The sequence below is a fragment of the Brachyhypopomus gauderio genome, chromosome 5, assembly GCF_052324685.1.
Source record: "Brachyhypopomus gauderio isolate BG-103 chromosome 5, BGAUD_0.2, whole genome shotgun sequence".
In the NCBI taxonomy this organism is placed as follows: Eukaryota; Metazoa; Chordata; class Actinopteri; order Gymnotiformes; family Hypopomidae; genus Brachyhypopomus; species Brachyhypopomus gauderio.
In genome coordinates this window covers 5,808,537-5,819,452 of record NC_135215.1, presented here as the reverse complement: position 1 = coordinate 5,819,452, position 10,916 = coordinate 5,808,537, and the positions used below count along the sequence as shown (strand labels likewise).

Sequence of the window (10,916 nt, the reverse complement as noted above, 5' to 3'; positions counted from 1 at the left end):
TCGGATCGGAAGTTCAAAAAGCTGGATCGGGACATCCCTAAGAGGGACCTGAACAAAATACCTGAGAGCAAAGTAGCGACATCAAGCAAGAAACACAAACAGAGAACAATGACCGACATGGAGGTGAAATACAGCAGGGATTAAATACACATAGACTAGCTGGACACAGGTGGGATCACTGACGACAGGGGCGTGACAGACAGAAGGGGAACCATAGTAACAGAAAACAAGGCGGGACTAACAGGCATGGAAAAACAATGGCACATGGAACAGGACAACGGAGTGACAACTAGCAGAGGGGGCGGAGCCCTAAGTGACAAAAATATCCATATTAGGAGGAATGCATATGTGAGACGAAAACTGTCTAGTGTGCATTCTACCCCCTTAGATTCTCTGTTTGCCCAAATGTACTGTAAACATGTGATTACAGAATAAAGGAGATTGGACTGCCCTCTCTCCTCAGAGTTCTTGTTCTAGACGAGACTCTCATGCTTTTTTACTTTTGTAATAAAACTTTAAAAAAAATTTCAGGAAATTTTCACGACACAGGTTTGTTGTAAACTACAGTATGTGACTCTTCTTCGAAGACATTTCTGTTCTACAGACAAAAAATGTAAAATGTTCTATTTTTTTTATATAAATGTTGCAATTTTAGATTTACACTAACTATTCATGGTAGAATAATATAAATGTTCTACCATGAATAGTTTTAATCATAAATTATTTAATTTCATATCTGTCATTGAAATGTTTCTATATGGGATCCAGTCTGACGCCCACACACGGGGGCCCTGTTACCTGAGAGAAGCTCCTCCTCCACATCCTCATATCCTGAATGCTGGACTTCAGAAAGGACACTTCCTGTTAGAGGAGAGCAGAACAGTCATGTGACAGATACAGAACACCAAATCAACCACAAACCTCTGCCTCACATGATCACATGATCAACTGGTTACAGGAAACTATATATAATAACACTGCAGTCAGCAGATGGCAGTCTAAGATAGCACAAGTAAGTAGAAACACTGACAAGTACGTACACATGCACTCTCACACAAACACACCTCTCTATGTGCAGATACTCTTATTTCCATTTTTCTACCCCTAATCTTAAACACAACTAAACACACATATACACACACACACGCCTGTACACTCTTCCTTTCACTCCTTCCAACACACAAACACACACACGTGCACACATTTTCTGTCCCTTTTCCTCCTCTTACAATAAACTCTACATGAACGAACACACACACACACATACACACACACACAAACTCACACAATTTGTCTTCCATCCTCTTTTTTGTGAACTCTTTCTTTCTAACTCACACTCTCCCACAAACACACTCTCTCAGACTCTCTCTCTCTCTTGTCCTGCACACACCTGCTGTTCTGTGTGTAACGCAGCGTATGCTGCGGAGTGAGGAGGCGGACACAAATGCTGAGGAGAGCGAAATTTATTAAGGGGAATTCCATAGTCCTGGTCGAAAGAGCAGGCAGGGATCATAACGGGAAGGCAGTCCGAATACGACAGGTAAATAGGCATAATGACAGAGACACTTTCTTCTAACACACATTCAGCACTCACTTTACTCTTTACTTACCTATATTATTTTCATTGGGCATTTACATGTGTTTGATAATTCAACCATTTGGAAATAACTGATCTCTAATTTTTAGAAAATACTATAGTAGAGTATATTAATGTAAGTATTACTAATATACGTAGCATATACACTGCCTGGCCAAAAAACGGTGCCACCTGGATTAAACTAAGCATGTTTGAATTTGCTAAGGAGCATAAAAATTGGACTCTGGAGCAATTGAAGATGGTCATGTGATCTGATGAGTGCAGACTGACTCTCTTCCAGAGTGATGGTCATCAGGGTAAGAAGAGAGGTAGATGAAGTGACGCTCCCATCATGCCTAGTACTGCACAAGCCAGAGGGGGGCGGGCTATGGTCTGGGGCTGCTGTAGTTGATCAAGTCTGAGTTCAGCAACAATATGTGCTCAAAGAATAAGGTCAGCTGACTACCTGAATATACTGAATGACCAGGTTATTCCATCAGTGGATTTTTTCTTCCCTAATGGCATGGGCATATTCCAAGATCACAATGCTGGGATCCATCTGGCTCAAACAGTGAAAGAGTGGTTGAGGAAGCATGAGGCATCATTTTCACACATGGATTGGCCAGACCTGAACCCCATTGTGTGCCCTTTGTGTGTACATTCCTCCTCGGGCTGATGCAGAGGCTGCATGCGACGTTACGCATGCAACTGTCTCTAAACTCCAGACCCAGCACCCGGACGCTTTCATGGCTATCTCTGGAGATTTTAACAATACTACACTGGCTTCTACATTACCTACATTCCAGCAGTACGTAGGAAAAATAGGACAATTGACCTTTTCTACGCAAATATTAAAGAGGCATATACTGCCATATCACTACCCCCATTAGGAAAATCAGACCACAACCTCATCTAATTAAAGCCACAATACAAACCTATTGTCAAAAGGCAGCCTATAACCTCACACATCTTCAGAAAATGGTCTCCTGAGGCGGAAGAGACCCTACAGGAGTGTTTTGCTTCAACTGACTGGAGTGTGTTACAGGAATCATGGGGTGAGGACATTGAAGGGATCACTCACTGTGTAACAGATTACATAAGCTTCTGCATGGACATAGCTGTCCCAAAAAGAATGGTACGCTGCTATGCCAACAATAAGCCCTGGATAACTAGTGATGTCAAGGTCCTCCTGAATAAAAAGAAAAGGGCTTTCAGGAATAAGAACAAGGAGTAACTTAGAAGTATACAACTGGAGCTCAAAGTCTGCTTGAGAGAAGCTAAAGCATCCTACACAAGGAAGCTGGAGCAGAAACTTCCAGCTAATAATACCAGGGAGGTCTGGAGTGGAATGAGGACAATTACTGGATACAAGCAGAGGATGGAAACAGTACACAATGGCAATGTGGAGAGGGCAAATGAGCTCAATTTATTCTTCAATCTCTTCGAGGGCCCTGCTCTGAGTCTGATGTACAGTGAGTGTCTCGACATCACACCAGTGGCGGATGCTGGTCTGTCAAGGAGGGGAAGCTCAATTTCGGCTTGAGTGATAGAAGTCAGTCTCCAAACACAAGCAGCTACAACAAAAACCACCAGAAATAGAAGCTCAATTTGTCGCTAGTCGTTTTTAACGAAGAAAATGCCGCTAAGAGGATTAGAGAAATCTCCGGTTCAACTCGGAACAGAATGAAAAAAAAAATTAAATTAAATGCTCCCGCGGAGATTTACACCAAAAGATCGCTGATTCGCTCATTTCGCTGTCAATCAAAAAGGGATTCGGCCTCAGACAGATCATCCAATCATCATACACAGAAGCTGAGCGTCCGGGCCAGCCGAGGCCAGCCCACTGCCCCATAGACCCCCAGAGACGCTGAGCGTCCGATGGGCGGGACAAAGCCCAGTATTTATCCAATGGCTCGTCTCGTTTCGCTGCAACTCTTCGCTTCGCTATTAAACTCTGTAGACGCTCAGCGTCCACACCATTTAAAGCACTGTGAAGCTGCGGGACTGATTGAAAGGAAAGTCACGTCGTTACCAGTGATAAGAAGCTGATTCTGAACAAAAGTTGAGCGCGTTGTAGCGCATATTTAGTCAATGACATGTACACACAACAGTATATGTTTGATCACTTATATTTTGACATTTTAGGGGAAGCTGAGCTTCCCTTGCAGTCTTAGAGCAATCGCCACTGCATCACACCTATACCCTATGCTAGCCTATCTATTGTTCCGGCAACCCCAGCACAGGATGCCATGGACTTTACTCCTGCATTCTCCCCCAGTATACCTAATGCCCGGACAACCTCAGTTGACACAGCCTTGTACTCCACTAGTAACATAACAAGTTCAGTCCACGCAGTCATATTCACCCCTCCTTCTGCCACAGCCCTTGACTTACACCTCATTCCGAATCGTTCCACAGTACTTCCACTCTCTCCCCCCCCTTCTCTACCTATCATAACCATAGACCAGGTTAAAAGAGAACTGAGGAAGATTCGTACCAGGAAGTCAGCAGGTCCGAATAAAGTATGCCCAAAATTACTTAAGTCCTGTGCGGCTGAACTTGGAGAACCTCTTCAGTACATTTTCAATCTAAGTCTGCAACTGGGAAGAGTCCCCTCACTCTGGAAAACATCGTGCATTGTTCCTGTGCCAGTGGAGCTCAATGACTTCAGACCGATAGCGCTAACTTTGCACATAATAAAGACGATGGAGCGTATACTACTCTGCCGTCTCAGACCCCAAGTCCAGCATGCAATAGACCCATTACAGTTTGCCTACAAGGAAAAGGTGGAAGTGGATGACGCTATCTCATATCTCCTTCACAGGACCCACTCTCATTTGGATAAGAGTGGCTGCGCTGTTAGAATGATGTTCTTTGACTTCTCCAGTGCGTTTAACACCGTTCAGCCTCTTTTGCTTAATGACAAACTGATGGCAATGCATGTGGATTCACACCTGACATCCTGGATTAAGGATTACCTCACAAACCACAGTATGTTAAATTGGGGAACTGCACTTCAGAAACAACCATTAGTAGCACGGGAATACCACAGGGAACTGTATTATCCCCCTTTCTCTTCACACTGTACATGTCAGACTTCAGCTACAACTCTGGGACCTGCCATATGCAAAAGTTCTCGGATGACACAATCGTCCTTGGATGTGTCAGGGATGGACAGGAGGAGGAATACAGGAACCTAATAGAGGAATTTGTTGTGTGGTGTCAGAAGAACCACCACCTATTCAATACATCAAAGACGAAGGAGATGGTGGTAGACTTCCATAGGTCTGTGCAGCCTCACAGGAACATTTTAATTGAGGGGAGTGAGGTAGAGGTCTGTAACAATGCTGTCTAAAATATATTCATAAATATAAATATGCATGAACTATTCAAACACACATAAAAACTAATGTAACTTTGCTTTTAAAGTAATGGGCACAGGAATGTGTAGCTGGAGTGTCATTACTGTTAGAAGGCTCCACACACATCACCCACCCCTTCGAGTGGAGATTCGGGTCCTTTTAGTGATGTATCTGCGGTCGATCTCCTCATAAACTGCCTCAGACAGAGTCTTACGCCTCATCTTAGAGATCACTGGGTGGAATCAGACAGATACATGGTGTCACTTCAGTGTAACAGAAGACAGACTGAAGGACTAATGATGTTCAGAGAGTGACCAGAAACTGGAGTGTAGATGTGTGAGTGTGTCCTACCTCTCCTGAGCACTCTGTTCTGGTAAACCAGCCCAGCGAGAAGCACTAAGGCCAGAAAGAGCAACACTCCCAGTACCAGCTGGACTGGTGGAGGACTGGCTGGTGTCTGCTGAACTGGACATACCAAATACACAAAATCAGCCCTGTAGAACATGGAATAATGTATCCATAATCATTAATGACAATGACAGAGAGAGAGAGAGAGAGAGAGAGAGAGAGAGAGTGAGTAAGGGAGAGAGAGACAGAGAGTGAACCTGCAATGGTGGAGGTCCTGGTGATTAGTGTGGGTGGAGTAGAAGGTGAAGTAGAAAGCTCTGTCAGTATAAAAGCACTCATTAGACATATACATACTCTCCTAGATGTTGGACAGAATTTAAGGAGCATCTTTTTACTACTCTTATTAGTGAGATAATACAATAAATGTTTTTGAATAGACTAAAACCTCCTCTGACCTGCACAGGTGACTCTAGCATACTTGTTGTGGGAGCAGTCAGTATGTTTCTGCAGTGAATAACTGCAGTCCCACAGGTGAATCTCATCCCCTCTACACTTCACTCTATTCAGCCACATCACCCCTTCACCAGCACCAGAGGCAGCACTCCCATCAGCCCTCAGTGCCTTCCCACAGCCCAGCTGTCTGCAGACCACCTCAGCGTCCCTGATGTCCCACTGATCACCACAGACGGAGCCCCACACAGCGTTATGGTGAACCTCCAGCCTCCCAGAGCAGCTTCCCTCTGCTCCCCTCAGCCTCAGAGGCAGGAGATCTACACACATGCACGCACGCACGCACACACACACACACACACACACACACACACACACACACACACACACAAAAGCCAACTCAAAACTGACTACAATCAGAACAAGTTTGTGGTGTCATTTGAAGACATCTGATATTATTACTGATCATGGTGAGGACACTTGTGATTCATGCTCTCCTGAGTGAAATGTGGTTCTTCTCTGTGTGTGAATCCTTACTGGAGCACTGGCTCTGGGAGGGAGAGGAGGAACATCTCACATGTATTTGCTGCACACCATCATTGCCCCCTCCTGTGTGCAGAGCAACATACACAATGCACGTTCAAGAACATTCAGGTCTGGAGCTGTATTACATATTTAATGGCATAATGTGCATTGCATTGACTACTGTCAAACAAGCAGATACTTCACAGTATAGAAGAATAAGTTAAACCAGTACAACCTGGAGAGAGAATCTGCCTACCTGAACAGGTAATGTGAGCCACCTCATTATAATTATAACAGTTGTTCTGTCCCCAGGGCTCAGATGGGCAGTGCCACAGAGTGGAGTCGTGTTTCCTACATTTCACCTTATCCAGCCAGTTAGGAGCTGATTCCACTCTTGCTCTGGCCCAATACTTCCTGCCTGTTCTTCCACAGTTCAGCTCTCGACAGACCAAACTTACTGTATCTTCATTCATCTCATTCACACACACATTCCCCCAGGATCCATTGTAGAACACTTCCAGATTCCCCACACACCCCTCACTAAGTCTCATTTCTTTAAAATCTGTTGAAAGGACAAAAAGATGAAAACTATATGCAATTATTCATTCAATTAAAAATGTAACATCCATTGTTACTAGACAGACACATGTTCTCACTATGCCCAGAACTATGGGGCATATGCCCCATGAAAATGGTTTCATGACTCATGATAAACTTGTGGTTAAAAAGTCAAACAGCCTTAATACTTTACATTCTACCTGGATTTCCAAGCAGAACTACAAGACACAAACATTAGCACCATGCAAATTCACTACAGGTACTACATTTTCCTTAATGACCCAGCATCTTTCCAAACTTTCCAGCATCTTTTCCATTAACTTTCAGTTAGAGGTACTTTATTTCAGTTTCTCTATTGTAAGGAGCCAACAGTATGTAAAATTATCCAAAAACAAGATTGGCGCTTATCACAAGTAGTTGCTATGTAATAAAATGTGACCTATAGGAAGTCATAACCTTGTAATAACACAACAGTATTAACTAATAAAACATGCAGTGGGGCCTAAGACATTTGTGCTAAGCCAGGGGTGGTTTTTTCTTTGCCTGGTTTCGTGCGGCTCCCCAGCCGATCCGCGGGCTCACCTGCACTAACGGGGCGACACACTGCTACATTTTCGTGGTGCGCGGTTTGTTTACAAGCCTAGCGAGCCGCTAACACTTTTAAAATCGCCGTAGTGGAAAACACGCATTTGACTGTCTTCACAGCTAATAATTTAACACCCCCCCCCGGCTCAACAACTTACACTCGCCACCCCCCCCCGCTCAACAACTTACACTCGCCAATGCATGATGTGGCTCTTTGCCGTTACACAGTACAAAAAATGGCTCTAGGTCTCTGGCGGGTTGGCCACCCCTGTGCTAAGCCAATGTCTGTGTCCTCCTCAACAGTGTGTGCCCCAGTACAACATGTAGTCCATACATGCCCCTTCTATTTAATCAAAACGTCATGGTTAAACAAACAATTGTACAAACAGCAACTCCCTTACTATCAATTTAGCTTTGTACATTTGACTATAGATCTACTATTGGCCTGTAGTGATTATTACAGAACTGCTTTTTTGTAGTTATTTACATTTATCACAATTATTTGAGGTGGCCTGATCATTTTACACCCTTCTCCTTTCTAGTCAAAGACATTAAATATAATTTTGGTGCAGTGTAATCTTCAAGGCTAAAGCCAGAAATTTGATTTGTCATATTTGTTACATCATTAGGCTATTTGTTTCTGTCATGGTACAGTCATTGACTCCTTCCTTCAGGCGTGTGTATGTGTACTCTGCATCTGTTCATGTTCATATATGTATTTCCTTTGTGTGTGGTTTCATGTGTGGGTGTGTGTGTTCATGTGTTGCACCCGTCTAATTATTGTAATGTGCCACACTTGGGTCCTTGTGTTCTAAGCACTACAGTGATATTCTGTTGAATAAACACGCTATTTAAAGTGCATCATGTCTTGGCATCTTGCCTTCCCTTACGTGCCTTCCCTTACGTTTTTCAAACATGTTTTATCATATATTTGTTATAGTATATATAGATATTATCGACAAAAATTACAATGAATTGTAATGAATAAATTAAATAAATTACACAAAACAGTATTATAGACATTTGGTTAATGTGTAATATTTGGCTAATTTTATAAATGTCTTAATGTGTCTCAATCTGCCTTCACAGTTAATGTAGAATGATTTGGATATTGTGTTTCCTGTTATTCTTCGGTGTCATATTACGATTTGTGCTTTGTGTCTACACTGTAAAAATGGTCTTGCACTTTAGTTATCTGAACTAAAAATGTATAGTCAATATGACTACAAATTGCATAATTTGTTGATATAAATTATTATTTCATGTTTATAGTTTCTTAACAAATAAAAAGCCTTTTCAACTTAGATGTTCAAGTAATCTGAAATCATCATATTAATTAAATCAATTTATGCGCCATTTTTTTTAACGTTTTTTTTAACGTTCAGTACGTCAGCGCAGGGGGCGTGTCTTTACGATCGCGGGTGCCCTCGACCTCCGCCATTTCTTTCTGGCGACAGGCAAAACTCAGATGTGGCGGCCGTTTTGCCTATTGAAGTATGTTTCTTGATTTCTTTACTTTTATTAACTTTTTGAAGCGGTAGAATGTTCTCATAGCTGTCCTAAGATGGCTGGCAATATTTAAAGTACATAGCTGGCTAGCTGTAGCTAAAGTAGTTGTGTTCTGGCCTTTGGTAGCTAGCTAGTTAGCTGGTAATAACCAGGTTAGCTGTTAGCTAGCCATCTATATAGCTAGGCTGTTTGACGATGGCGCTCCTATTTGAGAAGCATAACGCTAGATAAAAGTATCTTATCAAATATTTAGACAAATTGCGTTAGGTTAGCCAACCTAGCATATAATTACCTTAGCGTTAAAGTAATTAAGTTACATCTGAACTTCAGTCGTTTAGCCATTCCAGCTTAAATTGTGATTTATTTTTGGCACCAGATTTAGGAATGTTTCGAATTGAGTGTGCGACAGGCTGCTGGGTTTAGCCTGGTGAAATACAGAGCTTCAGGAAAATTATGTTAAGGTGGGCGAACACTGACTTTTTTTCGTGTTGCTTCGCCGAATACTTTCACTAAAGCAAGGCTCGTGGTGTGTTCGACAGTGTGTTTAACTAGTTGATGAATGTTCTCGAATTTCGTGCAGCAGGCTGCAAAGAAATGCAGAGCCGGAGAACTATCCGCAGCTCCCCAGCTGGCACACGACCGACCTTCAACGTTGAAATGTGGTTGGAATATAGTTGAAATACTGTCTGTTGTTGTTTCAACATTGAAACAACGTTTAATGTTAAATGGTTGCGCAAACGTTGAACTATTAACGGTGAATCAACGTTTAATGTTAAATGGTTGCGCAAACGTTGAACTATTAACGGTGAATCAACGTTTAATGTTAAATGGTTGCGCAAACGTTGAACTATTAACGGTGAATCAACGTTTAATGTTAAATGGTTGTGCAAACGTTGAACTATTAACGGTGAATCAACGTAATATCTTCAACCTGCCTTTGTATTTGTAACGCGTTGGTTTAAACGTGGTGAGAACCCAAACGCTAACCAAAAATAAAACGGCAAAAAGACAGCCAACTGAAACCTCCGCCGATGCGGGAAAAAACGAAAATAAAACTCAAGGGTAACAACAGAAGGATAACACGGAGGAACTCGACGTGTACAGGTAAGTAAACAAACGAAAAACACGCGGAAGAAATACAACGCGTCTAATAAGGGAAAAAAACAGGAAAACGAAAAACACACGGAGAAACCTCAACGTGTCAGAAGGAGAGGAGAAAAATACACAAAATAAAAGACGAAGCTTTGGTACAAGACCAGCGGCTTCTTACCAGGTTACCTGTCAGACTGTCAACCAGAACACTGGAGGACAACCGACGAAGAACAGAGGGAGAAGACAAAAAAGAAACAAAACCAACCTGAGAACACTCAGGGGAAAACGAGAGAAAGAGAGCAACGAGATCGTAGTAAGAAGAAGAGAGAACTTGGCTTAGGCTGTGAGAGTGCGTGACTACAGACAACTTCAGCAATGCGTTGCTGAAGTCGCCTGCTTTAAATAGGCAGCCCAACAGGTGTAATCTATCGGGCTCGATTACCCCTGGTACCAGCTCGCGGGCTCCGCCTAGTGGCGGCAGGAGGCACGTGCCTGGGTCCAACCCTGACAGTATTATCATTTCAAGTTCAAAAAACACATACAATAAAAAAGTACAAACAACACTTTGGCATTGGCTGAGGGTTTTGAAAGAGGTATTAATTATTATTATTATTAGTAGTAGTAGTAGTAGTAATAATAATAATAATAATAAATATAGCCGCAAGCGGCAATTGGCGGGTTCACACACGAATAGGCCACTTGGCTTCAATAGGCAATAGACCCAATAGGTTCTTTAGACCCAAAAGAAGCTGTTTGAGTGGAAAAAATGTACAAATAAATCAATGTGCAAAAAAATGTTCAATTGGGGCACTAAAGGCCCAAAAGGATCAAAATAATTTGTATTGGCAAAATGATTCAAATCACAGAACTAAATCACATGCTGAGATCAGCTTTGTGTGTGTGTTTGTGTG

General features: G+C 42.4%; 1 protein-coding gene across 1 annotated transcript in view; it reads right to left on the bottom strand.

Annotated features, from left to right (window-relative positions):
* Positions 1-739: 739 nt before the first annotated feature.
* The window catches only part of LOC143513749 (antigen WC1.1-like), a 121,873-nt gene continuing 111,696 nt past the window's right edge, over positions 740-10,916 (bottom strand). Inside the window, exons 7-13 of the mRNA XM_077004485.1 lie at positions 6,518-6,823; positions 6,274-6,345; positions 5,742-6,056; positions 5,544-5,603; positions 5,290-5,403; positions 5,072-5,170; positions 740-861 (exon numbers count right to left, since the gene is read on the bottom strand). Coding sequence (XP_076860600.1) covers positions 740-861; positions 5,072-5,170; positions 5,290-5,403; positions 5,544-5,603; positions 5,742-6,056; positions 6,274-6,345; positions 6,518-6,823 — 1,088 coding nt within the window. The remainder of the gene's footprint in view (positions 862-5,071; positions 5,171-5,289; positions 5,404-5,543; positions 5,604-5,741; positions 6,057-6,273; positions 6,346-6,517; positions 6,824-10,916) is intronic.